Consider the following 14,724-nt stretch of genomic DNA (forward strand, 5'->3'; position numbering starts at 1 on the left):
AAGGCAAGGCACATTTATTTGTATTGCAATCCCAAAAACAACAAGGCAATTCAAAGTGCTTTACAAAAAACACAACAGGCATTAAGACAGAATATAAAAGCAACACAAGGCAATGTAAAATGACATTTAAATACAATTTAGAAAGTGTTAAATTGGAAATAAAACGAAGTTAAAATAGAATAAGACAGATAAAACAGGAGAATAAAAGTTATAGTGCAGTGTAAGATATTAACCCTCAAAGTTGGTTTAATAAAAAGCAAACAGAAAAGTCATAAAAACTGAAAAAACCTAAATTGGATAAAGAAAGAGACTTTAATTATTTAAGGTATTTTTTGATATATAAGCTTGTGTTACCAAAGCTCTTTAAAATTAGGATGCTGCTGTAGTAAACAGACCGAAGAGTCAATACTCAAACTGATAAATCCAACACAAAAACACCAAAATGAAACCATACATTTGAATCTTCCTCTAAAACATTTAATCTTTCTGTCTCTCTGTTCATAATCTAAAAGAATATCTAGGTTAATCCTTAGTAGTTCATGATTTTAATAAAGAAATAATGTTTTGTTTGCATTCATCATCTATGTCTTTTATATGATTAAGATTGTTAAGCACGATAAAAGTAAAGTGAGATGTTAAATCTTCATTAAAGTGATGATTTATTCACATTTGACTTGCTGTAGTAGGTACTTGTTTACAGTACTTTGGATGCTGGTATAGTATACTATTTTAATTTATGACAAGAAAATCTATGGTAAATGGTTTTTGGTTTTTTTGCATTTATATGTGGCTCTGAAGGGGAAACTTTTTTTTAGTTTGAAACATCAATTTATACAAAAGTCTGAAATATGTGTGGCTGTTTGTCAAATTATTATCTAAAAGGCTAAAGTTAGAGGACATGTATGGTTGCAGTAGTGCAGGAAGGAGCTCTTCATCTGCGCTCTTTTTCCTCTGTGCCTTTCATCGGTCCTTTCACATGAGCGGGTAGCTGGCATCACTGGCAATGCCACAGTGGTTCTTATGGTCACGTGCGATCCGAATGTAGCCCTCTTCACCCCAAGACTTCCCATAGCTGTCAGAGAATGGAGAATGAGAGAAGGTGTTGATCATCATCTGGCCACAGGTTAAACCTCATTTTAAAGTTGCAATAAATGACATTCAGCCTCACTAGATGTCAGCAAACAACTATTTGCAATGTAAAGATATTGTTAGTTAGTTAGTTATGGCAACCTGAGCAGAGAATTAAGTCACACTAACTCTGTGTGCTTTGTTATCCAAACGTCTCTGTTCTTTGTTTTGGTGGCTGGTCCAGCGTGCATGTTAGTGCATGTAAATTTGTTTCAAGATGGCGGCCATGTCACAAACTTTCTCAAATTACTGCTAAACAGTACACTAAAATATGTTTCTGTAAACATTTGAGGCGAGAAATAAGCAATGCACAGAATCTTGATCCATATTTGATCAGCACTGCCTACTTTGACAGTTTGATCTGAGCTTCCTGAGCTGTCTGTTCAGGGACCGCTTTCTTTTTTTTTTCTTCTTCCAACTTTATTGAGTAAATGACACACACACATCTAGGGCCTGAATGTCGTGTATTGCAACTTTAAGAAAACAACCTGTCATCTCACTTTGGCGGCCACATTAACAACCGGACGTCATTCAGACCAGTGATATTTCTCACCTGTTCTTGACAATCCAGTATTTCAAACCCTTTCTGGTCTCTCCGTAGCCCACTAACAGCATGGCGTGATAAGCTTGGTTTTCATCACACTCGGGGTCGTAGTAAACACCTGCTCACATGAGAGGAAGAGAGAGTGACCCGGGGCCCTTACTCAGATTTAAAGGGTAAGTCTGCTGATTTTTTCTCATTGTCAACAAATCAATGTACAATGACTTTGTCAGAGATTTACCTTCATTTCATGTCATCAATTTATTTGATATAGTGTGATGGCTAAGACGGACAGCTAATGATACAAGGTAGGACTGTACCACTTTAGGGGTAGTTGCTCCTTAACTCCCCTACTGTAATAATAATAATAATGATAATAACTTTATTTATATAGCACTTATAAAACAACCATTACAAAGTGCTATACAAACAAGGACAAATAAAAGAAAGCAGGAAAACAATCAAATACTAAATCACAGTCAGCAAACAAAATGACACATAAAACAGTTAAAAGTCATGATAAAATAATGGATAAAAGTAACATAAAATAGCAAAACCCATACAGTAGAATTAAGTTTTGAGATATAATTTTAAAGAAGACCTGTAGACCTGGTTGTTTAATGTGTGTATGTGGAGAAAGCCTGCAAGTTCAAGCACACAGCTCTATCAATCAGTTTGCAGCAAGGCCCAATAGTAAAAATACGTGAATGAGCCACACTGCTGCACTGGGTGACCCTTGAACTATACTGACCCCTATGCAGCACCATGCACTGGAAGTGTATCAGTAAACTGCTAAAGTGACCAGCTTCAATCATACTGTATAGTTTTGAAGCTGTCCTATTTTCTGTAGTAACTGTTAAGACACCATGAGAAACTCTAATGCTAATTCTGTGATGCTCCTCTCAAACTGTAAATGTACACATTTTTAACCCACATCATTTAACATATCTAATTGTGACATAGCAGTAAACTGCAATTGTAGATAATGAGCATTTCTAAACATGAGGACACAGAGAAGCAGTGTCCTTTAAAAAAGAAACCAGAACTCTGATGGGAACTGACCACTCTCATAGTGCTTGAAGTTTCCGCTGTCGACGGTCACACACAGAGGACCCACTTTATACAGAGCATCAGCCAGTGCACATTCATTCCCTACTGGAATCTCTATGAAGTCTTTGCACTGGGCTGCCTTGGCTGATGGTTTGTAGCGGCACCGTTGCTTCTGTGGAGAAAAAGAAGACAGGACATGGCTGACCATTTATGAGAAGGAAGAACAAGCAACAGCAACAACAGCAGCAATGTCTTCTTGGCTGTAAATTTGCCAGCTTGTCAGCCCAAACTGAGGTCATTATTCATACTACATTACTTAACGCTGTGCTAAATTTCTTTGCATTAATGTTACAGGTGTGCAGCGCAGATTGTAGGATTAAGGTAGAACCCATAAACTGATTTTCTGTAGCATATAAAAAGAACACTGCATATTCATCACTTAATGATGTTTTTGACTTGTGCTAAATATATTTTCTCCAGATGATTCAACATTATTACATTGCCCATGATATGCTGTTTAATTTGCTACCACTGAGCTATCTAGCTGCTAACTGATGTTAGCGGTGCAGTTTTTTCCAGTATATGTTTGTTTGGTGGCTCAACAAGCTGAGCTGCAGGACAAGACTTGTGTTCATGTTTGTAAATTAGATAAGAAGGAAACTTTAGCAGGAAAGCTAATGTGGGTTGTTGTTCAGAGTCTGGGGCTCTTGTATAGCAGGATGCTATCAGGCTCAGTGTGACCATCTGCTCTGCCTATGATCAAATAACATGTTATTGCTTTATGCAATCTTTGTTTTACTGTATGAAAAAAAGGACTCCAGCTACATAAGTGGGTGATTGAACAGTATTTCATCGAATTAATGCAAAACCACGGGGCACCATATCTGAAATCAAACAATATGAAATAAAAATTTCTCCTTTTTTGTTGCAGATTTTTCTCAAAAGGAGAACACGGGAAAAGGGATTTACAGAGCAGATGTTGCTGTAGTAGACAAAAAAGCAATTTAATTTCAGTTGCAGCTGAGGAAGGTCTGGACAAAATTTAGACAGGCTCTCTTCAACCTCAAGTTTGCAATCATGAGCAGCTCTTTAGGTAACTGTCTCTGAAATATTCAATACTCAGCACATGTGGAGGCTATACTTTGGCAGAACAACCACAGAACAACTGATTATGGTGATTGACAGATGTTAAAGTGAGAACTTAACCCACTCAAGGAGAGAAAGGCACTGCTTATTTTGAATAATTTTCTCCGTGTATTTGGCATTTCCCTGAGGCTCACTTCCTACCAACACATTACCTTTCCGATGTACGGGTAGTCCTTCTCAGAGTTCATGCCTCCATTGTCTTGCACATACTTGAAGGCATCTATCATCTGTCCTCCACCGCAGCCATTGCACTTTGTGACACAGTCAACCAGGTTCTGAGGACTGAGGTCTAGCAGTTTGCCTGTCTTTTTGGCCAACTGGCCCTCGAGGGCCCCTGCAGCACTAAATGCCCAACAGGAGCCAGAGCTTCCCTGCAAGGTGTAGAGCATAAGGTAAGGTGTTTAGTTCAGACTGTGGGATTGAGGATTACTTTTGATGTAAGGCTTAAAACATGCATGATATTATCATTGACCTATTTCCTCTGACCTGGTTCTTGACTGGAGTCACCATGTTTTTCTTGCGGTAGTCAATAAATTTTGGCAGCTTCAATGGGCAAGTCATATTGTAAACCTTTTCTTCTATGGTCTGGGTCCAGAGACAAGAGAGACAACAAGTTAGATCTATGTTGCTTCACATTTCAAGTTTTTGGAGCTTTAACAAAGGCTTTATGTAAGGAATGTCTAGAGTTCCAAGCTCCACAAAACTTAATCAGGCCTTGAGCATGAAGGCTTAGCTTAGTGTCCACTCACCATGTCTCTGAAGTCCTTCTTGCATTGCTGCACCTCTGGGTTGGAGACTCCCATCTTGTAAAAAAACCCAGTGGTTTGACCTTTGCAATAACTGGATTTTGCCTGTAACATATACATTTGGCTTAAACTTTTACCCACAATCAGTTATAACCACCACCATAACGCAAACACGTAATTTACAGGTGCCCTAATTTTATATACACATTGTATACTGTTTGGTGCATAAATCTTTAAAGATGCATAATATTTTATAAACTGATCATTTGTTTTGTAAGACCTGAATTTGCAAAACATAGTCAAATAAAGCACAAGCACCTCAAAAATGTATTTAAATATGGTATTTTAGTAAAGGTACACCGAAATGTGATATTTTAGACTGCCTGTCTTTCTGTTTGTCTTTGCTGTTAAAACTGTCATGATATTGCAATGAAAGCATGCATTGATGCATTTCAATGATATACCAAGACAGGAAGTGGTAAGTGATGTGAGATCAAGTCATGGATGTATAGTAATATTGTGACGTGTAAATGCATTAATACCAGTAAGTTACACATAGTTTTGTCTACTCTGACACATAGGTTGTCCAAGTTACCACACAATCAGTTAATCAAAGTGTCCATTAAAATAATGAATATTTAAAAATCATAAATAAATGTAGAAATCTTACATGATTTGATGTCACTCTGGGGCATGGCATCTTCTCAGCCATTTCCTCTGAGGTCTGGATGAGGAGAGTTACATTTTATGACATGTTTCAGGTTTTAGGGCTTTAGCTGATGTTGAGCAACTCACAGCAACAGAGCAAGTTACGACTGAGCACAAATGCACAATTAGTCTTAAACCTCTGGAGTCCAGGTTCATTGTGATTAATTTCTGTACATTCATTTTTCTCTGTCTTTGTTTTGCACCTTTTGAACTGTCCTTACTCCACATGCATGGTGTCCGTTTTCCCTCAGAAACTCTGAGTCTAACTTATCATTATGTCAGTTTAACAAAGTGTAAAGCAACAAGGAACCCAATTGCCTCTTTGGTGATAATCACTGAAAATATTATTATAGAACAGTTCACTGTCATAAAAACACATTTTTTCACTATTCATTCACACAAGTACAGCAGAAGAATGTAAGAAATATGATTATAATATAGTTTATTTACATGTAAAGTGATTTTATACCAACTCATTCTTGTAGCCTTTTCATTGAAATTATGGCTCTTAATTACTGAAAACATTAATAATTCACAGTTTTTAAACTGTCTAAAAATGTTTTATAGTCTATAGACATAAATGTGGTATAATGAGTGTGAAAGCCCCACATCAGCACTTCCAACTGATTTTTCTTAACTTGTCTGTACATGATATATTAATAAAGTCACGTTACTATGAATAAAACATGCTCAGTGTATTTACTGATGAATAGACACTCTCCAGATGGTTTAATTGAAAGTTTTCTCTGACTGAGTGTACAGTGAAGATCAGCCAGCAGCTGACTCATAAGTATAAGAAATATAATAGTATAAGAAAGGAAGAAAAGGACATTGTAGAGTTTGTAGATTTTACAGAGTTACACATCATGACCTGATTATTGAATGTTGTAATTATCCTGTAGGATGTCTTGTAAATGTTTTTTAAGTATATGAAGTTGTTTCTATACTGTCTCTCTATTCTTAATTTCTTCTATACTGTCTCTCTATTCTTTCTTATCTCATTTCCTTTCATTAATTTATTATTTTTACATTTTAATTTGATCAGATTTTATTTGTTTTAACATCATTAACTATTCTCATATATGAGAGATTACTATCTTCTTGATTGTTGACTTCTTTGTTTTTCCTCCCTTCTTTTGTGTGAAGTGTGGAGCCATACAATAAAATTCATTGTCATATCATTATGAACCTACTTTTTACATTTTCCTTGGATGAGAAGATACAAATGTGATAATGGTCGCTTGCAATTCAATTCAATAAACCTTGTCTTTTCCTTGTAAGGGCAATCGTAGGCAGCAGTTCACCACCCAGATCAACAGATAAACACACAGTTGATGGGAAAGAAGAACAAATAATGTTCATCACAAAGCTAAAAACCATGAAAGGCTACAAGCTTAAAAAACTATATGTGGAGTTGTCACAACATACATAAATAATTAACCACTGTTCTTCCCAGCATGACAGAGGAATAATACTTACAATACTTTCACAGCGAAATGTTGTTGTACGACATTACAGTGAAGGCCTACCTCAGTGTTCAACTCACCATGTCTCCGAAGAGGTTCATCCCCAGTCTGTAGGTGTGTTTTCCCTGTTCTGCCTCCTGGTTGTGGGCTTCAATCATTAACATGTTCTTCTCCCAGATGGCCCTCCGATACTCCTCATCCTACAATATCCAACACCAATTTATTCTATTGGCATGAAAGGAAGGCCGACACCTAATTTACAAACTTAAGACATTACATTTGAGAGTACATGTAAGAGTTAATGTAATATCTTCACTCATGAAGCTGTCTGCGTGTACATACATTCATTCAGCTGGCTTTTAAAACCAAGAAACGGAGGTTATGATATTGTAACCCTGGTTCTAGTAGCACAGGTGAAGCCCTTCAGTGGACTCTATGGGTAATACTCTTCTCCAATCATATGCATGCATTTGCCCACTGAAATTAACATAAACGTAGTCAGCCAATCAGGACGTGCCTATCTGAATACCTGCGAAGTCCACAGTATATAAGGCAGCGAGACCACTGTCTGCCATCCCACAACCTCTTTGGTGAGTGGAGTGGCAGGGGCCCTAGGCCTGTGCTAATAGAACTAGGGTTACAATATCGTAACCTTTGTTCTATCTCACACAGGCTCTGCCTTCCACTGGACTCCATGGGTACAGTGGGTGGAGCCCGATGAATAAACACCCAGCCATGAAACAACATCAGACTCAGCCTCACTGATCCTGACCATAGACTGTAAAACAATATACATAGTCACCATGACGTCACCCATTGGTTTCTGAAGGGCAGTTTTGAAACTCAAAGTGGGCGGCTCTGGCCAGCGCCATCTTGGCAGTACCTGACTCCACCTAACTCCAAAGTGCGCAAAGAGGTGGAACTAAGGCAGGCCGAATGAAGCCTGGTTGCTGAAACAAGCCACCTAGCAGCTCAAAGTGGCTACGTCCTTAATTATGCGTAACTTTACAGCTTAATAAAATTTAAACGGGTGAGTTATAAAAAGATTCACCCCCCATACAATTGTCATGAAAGGGGAAATTAGCTATAGAGACCAAAACCATTTTTTGTACCAGGCTGTGAACATGTTTATATCTGCTGTAAAGTTTGGTATTTTAACATGGGGGTCTATTGGGATTGACTTGCTTTTGGAATCTCAAGTGGCCATTCGAGGAACTGCAGTTTTTGACACTTCCACATTGGCTTCATTTTTCAGCCCTGGAGGTTGCCGCTTGATCCTGACTGGCTAAAGGTTAGTTGCAACAGCCCACATACTTCTTATAGTCTAGGCCACCTCAGCGGAGAAGTAGGGGGCCCTAGCCAACCCAGGTAGTATACAACTGAACTGAGTAAAGCCATGGCCTAACCTTTCATGGTCCACCAACAATCGACAGACCCCCTGCACACCTCAGTCCCTGAGTTGTTCCAGTGAGCACAGATACTGAAAAGGAGCATGTCCAAGAGATAGTATCGTATGAACGGACAGGGCGTAGACCACAACACTGCCATGCATATGTCCAACACTCATTCCACTAAACAAGGCCGCTGACACCGCCACGCTGTGTGTAGAGTGTGCATGGACCACAGTGGGAGGGTCTCTCCCCACCTGCATATAGGCTTGGGAGATGCACTCACAAAGCTACCTAGCATGGCATTTCTTGGATAAGGCTTTACTGGCCACACCATCCTCATAGCACATGGACAGCTGCTCTGTGTGTCTGATGATTTGCAGGCAGCAAAGCTGTCTTGAATGACAACGCAAGGGAGGAGAGGAGAGAGAGGAGCACTCCAGAGGCGAGTAAGGACCCTTCACCAGAGCCTTGAGCACCAGTGGCAGTTCCCACTCGGGGGTAGAGGCACGCATCACAGAGCATTGCCTCCTGACACCCTGCAGGAAATGTTTCACAAGAGGGTGGTGAAAGACCAATCTGTCGTCCAATCTGTCACCCAATCTGTCACCCACCAAATCTATGGGCCAATACAACCCGCCACGACGGTCACCTGCGTGAAGTCCCAGCAGGCAGATGTTGGTGGCGGATTCCATGAGACACTGACATACCTGGCACCGATAAGATGTTGTCATCACCTGCAAACAGTTATCTCAGTGGGGATGACTGGGTGTGGCAGCAGTGTGTCATCAGCTGGAGCTGGGGTCTCGGTGTCATCAATCATGAGCTCTGGCTCACTCTAATTGCAGCTAAGCATCATGTCGTAATGCAGGAAGTGATCCCACCGCTGCTGGCATCTAATCTTGGGCAGCTCTCGGCAGTCCACACAGGATGGTGGCTGCTGAACACCTCTCTCTGTGTGGTCTTGTTCAAGGCACTCGAAGCAGAATTCATGAGGGTCCGTGCTGGCTACAAGGCCAGAACATGACGGGTGATGAACATCTTGAAGCGGCGACTCCATCCTTGGAGAAAGCAGATCAGTGGGCAAATCTTGCTTTCACTGAAGAAAAAAGGATAGCAGACAACGGTCTTGTTGCCTTATATACTGTGGGCTCCACAAGTATTCAGATAGGCACATCCTGATTGGCCGGCTACGTTTATGCAAATTTCAGTGGGCGAATACGTGAATTTCTGTGGGGAGAGTATTACCTATAGAGTCCAGTGTAGGGTGGAGCTTGTGTGAGATAGAACATATACCTCACTCAGCTGCTGCAGTCTGCTGCAGCTCCTCCTGGCTCCTGTCTGACGTCTGCTCTGTTTCATTTGAAAATCAAACACATGAACATGGTTCTATTTAATCCCGTTGAGACTTTTGCTGTTATATTAAAATAGCTTATTCCTAACAGTTAAGTAACACATCAAAACAACAGAAACAGAAACACTGTTACTATAGTTTACTACATTTGTCATGTCAAACTGAAAGGATATGTCGGGCAATTCTCCATATTTTTTCTTATTGTCAACAAATCTCATGTGTTAAACAACTAACAAGTATTGTGTGTGTATCCAAAGCCTAATATATCTTATTCCTCTGTGCCGTAGACCTCCGTTGTAATAAAAAAACATCAGTGAGCCACACTGCTGCACTGGGTGACATGTTCCTTCATTAGAAAGACTTTGGTACTTGACCAAAGTCTTTCTTGACCCTTGACCCTAACTTTGTTTAGAAATGGCTCCAAAGACTAATAACAGTGATCACATTTTCAGTCTCCCAAGAGTAGTTCTGTGCGGGAGCAGACATGCTGGCACATAATTTTAGCATGTGCGATATTTGGACCCTTGCTATGACATAGAAATGTCTCTCTACACTACCTACATAAATACGTATATTGTATTCTTTTCCATATTTGATCTTCCACTGTTTCCACTGGTTGTCTAGGGAGGCTTCATCCAGACAAAAGCCCAGATCTGAGGCCACCAACAGCAACATGCAGACACACAGCAACATCCTGAAACAGCAACAAAGACTTCATTAATAGATTTTTGCTGTTGGATTGAAATAACTTATTTCTAACACTTAATGAACATATCAAAACAACAGCAAAAACACTCAACAGTACTTTTAATAACTACAGTAATCGCGTCGATGTTAAAGGACGGGTTCACAATGTTTCAAGTCTGTCTTAAAACAACAGTCAGGAGCCCAAATGAACAGTGAAACCTGTTTTTCTTGCTGTAATCCTTTCATAAAGATCCCTTCATAATGCACTTACAATGTAAGTGATGGAGGACAAAATCCACAGTCGTCCTTCTGGGCAAAAATGTATTTAAAAGTTTATCTGAAGTTAAAATGAAGCTTCAGCGTCCAAATGAGTCAAATCAAGTAGATATCTTTCAACGTTACAGTCTTTTTAGTGCCAAAGTCCCTCTTTTTGTTACTATACTTCCACCTGCAGCTCAACAGGGAAACACTGTCCGAGGAAACACAAAGAGGAAATTTGATGCTAAAAAGATTGTAAATGTGTCAGATATCCACTTGATATGACTAACTCAGACTGCTGAAGCTGAATAGAAGCTTCACATCAACTTTTAAATGACTGTGTGGACACACTGTGGATTTCGGCCTCCATCACTTACATTGAAAACACATTCGAAGGATCTTTTAATATCAAATATGAACAGGAGGAATGATTACAGCGAGGAAAACCTTTTTCACTGTTCATATGGACACCTGGCTGTTGTTTTAAGACAGAAATTGTGAACCTATCCTTTGATGTAATTTTCCTGTTTTGCATCCTGGACAAGTTTGGTGTGAAGATGTCTCTCTTTCTCTGTCTGTCTGTCTGTCTCTCTCTCTCTCTCTGCCCCCCCCCCCCTCTTTAAATGAGTCCGGAAGCCGTCAGAAAAGTCTCCCTTTACTTTTAACGTTACTAAACTAAGAAAAATGTCCTCTCCTCCTCCTAGTGACGTCTTTTTACTCCCTCATAGCGGAGTTTACAGTTCTGGTTACTCCGGCTGTGATTGGCCAACGCAGCCTTCAGTTGCAGTGATGCCAGGTTGCGTTTCTCCAGAAGATGACTCACTACCCCCATTTAAATGAATGGGATTTTGCGGTCTGAATACGGCCCAAGAGCAAGTAGAAACTACAAATATATTTCAATAAGATGGGTGCAATGGTTGCATTATGTCAGGGTACATTTACATATGAAAAATAATGAAACAAGAAAAAAAATCATACTAGAATTTGTTTTGAATATTCAGTGAAAATATGTGGTTCAGAGGTTTGATAGAATAAACATCAGCTATTCTCCAAATAGTCTTATTGCATAAAGTTTGAATCTATCTCTCACAAGTCAGAACAAAACGCACAGAAGGTCAATGAGTGCAACCCCTTCTAGAAATTATGTTCATATACGACTATATTGCATCAGCAAATACGTTTAAAATAATGAGTGAAGTTTCTTTGTTTGTTTGAGATTCTTTAGGGTGCGCCTTAGCCAACAAGTTCCATATATGTAACCAAATGTATGTGCCTTTGTATGTTCATTTTACCTTTGTGGAAGTGCTAAAAGCCTGATGTGTATTCCGCAGTGTACGGTTAACTCTATGGAACAAAAGTCGTACAGAAAGAGTAAGAATAATAACGTGTTTTATATTGTGTAGCTGGAAAACTACAAAAATCCTATGATATAATGACAGCATTTTACAGGAAATCAGTTAATAATTGGTAAATGCAAAATAATATGAGGCTTACCTTTAAAATATATAATATATAATATATATATATATAAGATATATATGACTTACCTTTTGTGAAACGTCTAGTAGGAGTTGGATGAAGTTTTCTTACTGACGCTTTTTTCTTCACAGTTCAGCCTGCGCGTTTAGACTTGATGTTTTAAGGTCCGCTGGATTTGTCTGAATGAACAACTCAAGACAAAGTGTTACCTGATTACCAATAATTCAGACTAATTGAGAAAGAGAGAGATGTAGGTGAGAGATAAATGAAAGTGAAACTTTATTTCGTAATTCTGGAATACCATTCATAAGGATAAGTTTATTCATGTTATGTGGTTGATACCTGGCAGCAAATCAAATTTTAAAGTCGGCATTTGCTGTTGGTGAAGATTCTTGGTCACTAGATGTCGCACTACACATGTCCTCAATTCAGAGAGTGGCCAAAACAAAGCACGGCCCAACTCACAGAACGTCACCCACTATGTTTATTCTACGTCAATTACAATGTCATATATCTAAAACTGCATTCTGGATAGGAAGAATTACAATTATGGATATCCACAATATTCCTACAGTCCCATTGTGGATTAGGTGCCACTCCTGTTGTCTTGATGAACCTGTTTTCCAATTTCCTGTCTGTACCTGGTAGCCTGTTTGACCTTACGAGAAACCACACCTATTGTGTTTGTGTCAGCATTAACTCACAATGACATTACAATTAAAACAGCCTTTTTTGAAAATCTTTTTAATAGAGGTTTATAACTGATAAATAATTAGCTAGCAATAAAGAAATTGCCTAAATAAAAAAAAACAAAATTATAAAAAAAACCCACACAAATCTGGCAACTCTGCATATCTTACCAGTAATACAATGAGGGGTTAAAATGACAAGCTCAAAAATGAAAGACAGTTCAGCCACACCTGGACACAACATTAGGACACCTTATATGTGGACATGATATCAGTTTCCAGTTTTATGCTGATGATACTCAGATCTGTCTGAGCCTGCCAACAACTCAGAACACTGTCAACCTGAAAAACTGTCTTCATGACATCCACAAGAGGATGTCACAGAATTTCCTGCAGCTAAATGCTGATAAGACAGAAATACTGATCATAAGTCAAGATAGAGCAAATACCCAGATATCAAATAGTCTTGGTTCATTGTCCCATTCAGTAGCTTAGCATTGCAGAAATCTTGGTGTCAGTTTAGACAGACGTGTTAAATCAATGGTTCAAATCTGTTTTCATCATCTCAGAAACATTTCAAGAATTTATTTTTATTTATTTACAAACCTGGAAACTGCTTTCACTACCAGTCAATTGGATTTTTGTAACTTCCTGCTCTCTGGCATCAGTAGAATATCTCTCTCCCGCCTCCAGCTCATCCAGAATTCTGCTGCCAGGATTTTAACTGGAAACATGATCACATTTCGCTGGTCCAGGCTTCCCTACACTGGCTACCTGTGGCTCTTTGAATTGACTTCAAAATTGTACTGATTACTTATAAAGCTCAGAGAGGCCTCACCCCAAGTTATATATCAGGCCTGTTATTGCCCTATGTTCCTTCCCACTACCTGAGATCCTCAGATACCACTTTTCGGGTCCAGAAAGGTGATGGAGCCTTTCCAGTTCAGGCTCCTAGACTTTGGAATGACGAGCCTGAAGAGATCCGGGCTGGAAAATTTTGGGATGGTGGCGTGGTCCTGTGGGTATCCTGCCTTGACACCTTCTCCTGCTATTATCGCTATTATTATTATTAGTCATATCTCTATTATTATTAGAGTTGTTATTGTTATTATTGTTGTTATTATGCTTCTCTGAGTATCTCTCTCCGTTCTCCCTCTCCCTCCTTTCTCTCTCATCCCAACCGGTCAAGGCAGATGGCCGCCCACCTAGATTTTTAAATCAATAAAAAAAAAAAATTGCTTTTCAGTGAATTAATTTATATTTTATGGTATTTTAGTCTGCTTTAATCTCTTTGTGTTTTATAATGTGTTCTGTTTTTTTTTTTTTTCATCGTAAATCACTTTGTAACTGTGTTTTGAAAGGCACTAGCCTATATGAAGAAAGTGTATTATTATGTAATTATTATGTCTCTACTGTCCATGCCCAAGTCTAAGTTTGTGGTTACAGGTGACACAAAACTCTAAAAGTGTAGCAGAAGAAACTGGCTGGAAAGAATCTCAGTTTACTTTTGTGTAGTTTTGAGCTTTTGATTGATCATACGATCTTTTTTGGCAGTTTGAGGGGCGCCAGTCGCCAGAAGAAAACGTTGACATTGAACGTTTCTGCAAAACACAGAACCGTTGAATATATACGTTTCAACACGTGTATTACGTATCATATCAACATTTCTACAAATGTAGCATATTAACATTTCTACCCGTTGAATAATGATGTTTTATGGTGTGACAACGCTGTGGTTCAGGTCTGGTTAGGTTTAGGCACAAAGACCACTTGGTTAGGGTTAGGGGAACGATCATGGTTTGGGTTAAAATAAAAATAAAAAATAAAATAAAAACGGCCGATGTCTCACTAAAAAAGCCGGTTGTCTCGCCAGAAAAACGGTTGCAAACGTCCTGACTTACTAACCATCCACCTGCCCCTCCTCCCTCTATATAGGAAAGAACAACTCATATAGCCTAGATCAAATGTGAACTACGTCACTTTAGAAATGTTGATATGATACGTATTTTGGAGAGGTTGATATAATATGTTTTGTTGACATTTTCATATGATACGTATTGTTGAAATGTTAATATGCTACGTTT

At 39.0% G+C, this 14,724-nt stretch overlaps 1 protein-coding gene across 1 annotated transcript; it reads right to left on the reverse strand.

Moving 5' to 3' along the window:
- Positions 1 to 44: 44 nt before the first annotated feature.
- On the reverse strand, positions 45 to 13,739 carry LOC137190796 (cathepsin K-like). The gene is made up of 9 exons (XM_067600426.1): positions 12,020 to 13,739; positions 10,089 to 10,221; positions 6,866 to 6,985; positions 5,297 to 5,335; positions 4,352 to 4,450; positions 4,018 to 4,236; positions 2,735 to 2,891; positions 1,682 to 1,793; positions 45 to 1,072 (listed from the first exon to the last, which is right to left on the reverse strand). Exons 2-9 carry the CDS (start codon positions 10,218 to 10,220, stop codon positions 973 to 975), a joined length of 978 nt encoding a protein of 325 aa, XP_067456527.1. The 5' UTR covers position 10,221; positions 12,020 to 13,739; the 3' UTR covers positions 45 to 972.
- Positions 13,740 to 14,724: the final 985 nt, after the last annotated feature.

Source organism: Thunnus thynnus, chromosome 10 (assembly GCF_963924715.1).
Source record: "Thunnus thynnus chromosome 10, fThuThy2.1, whole genome shotgun sequence".
Taxonomy (NCBI): Eukaryota; Metazoa; Chordata; class Actinopteri; order Scombriformes; family Scombridae; genus Thunnus; species Thunnus thynnus.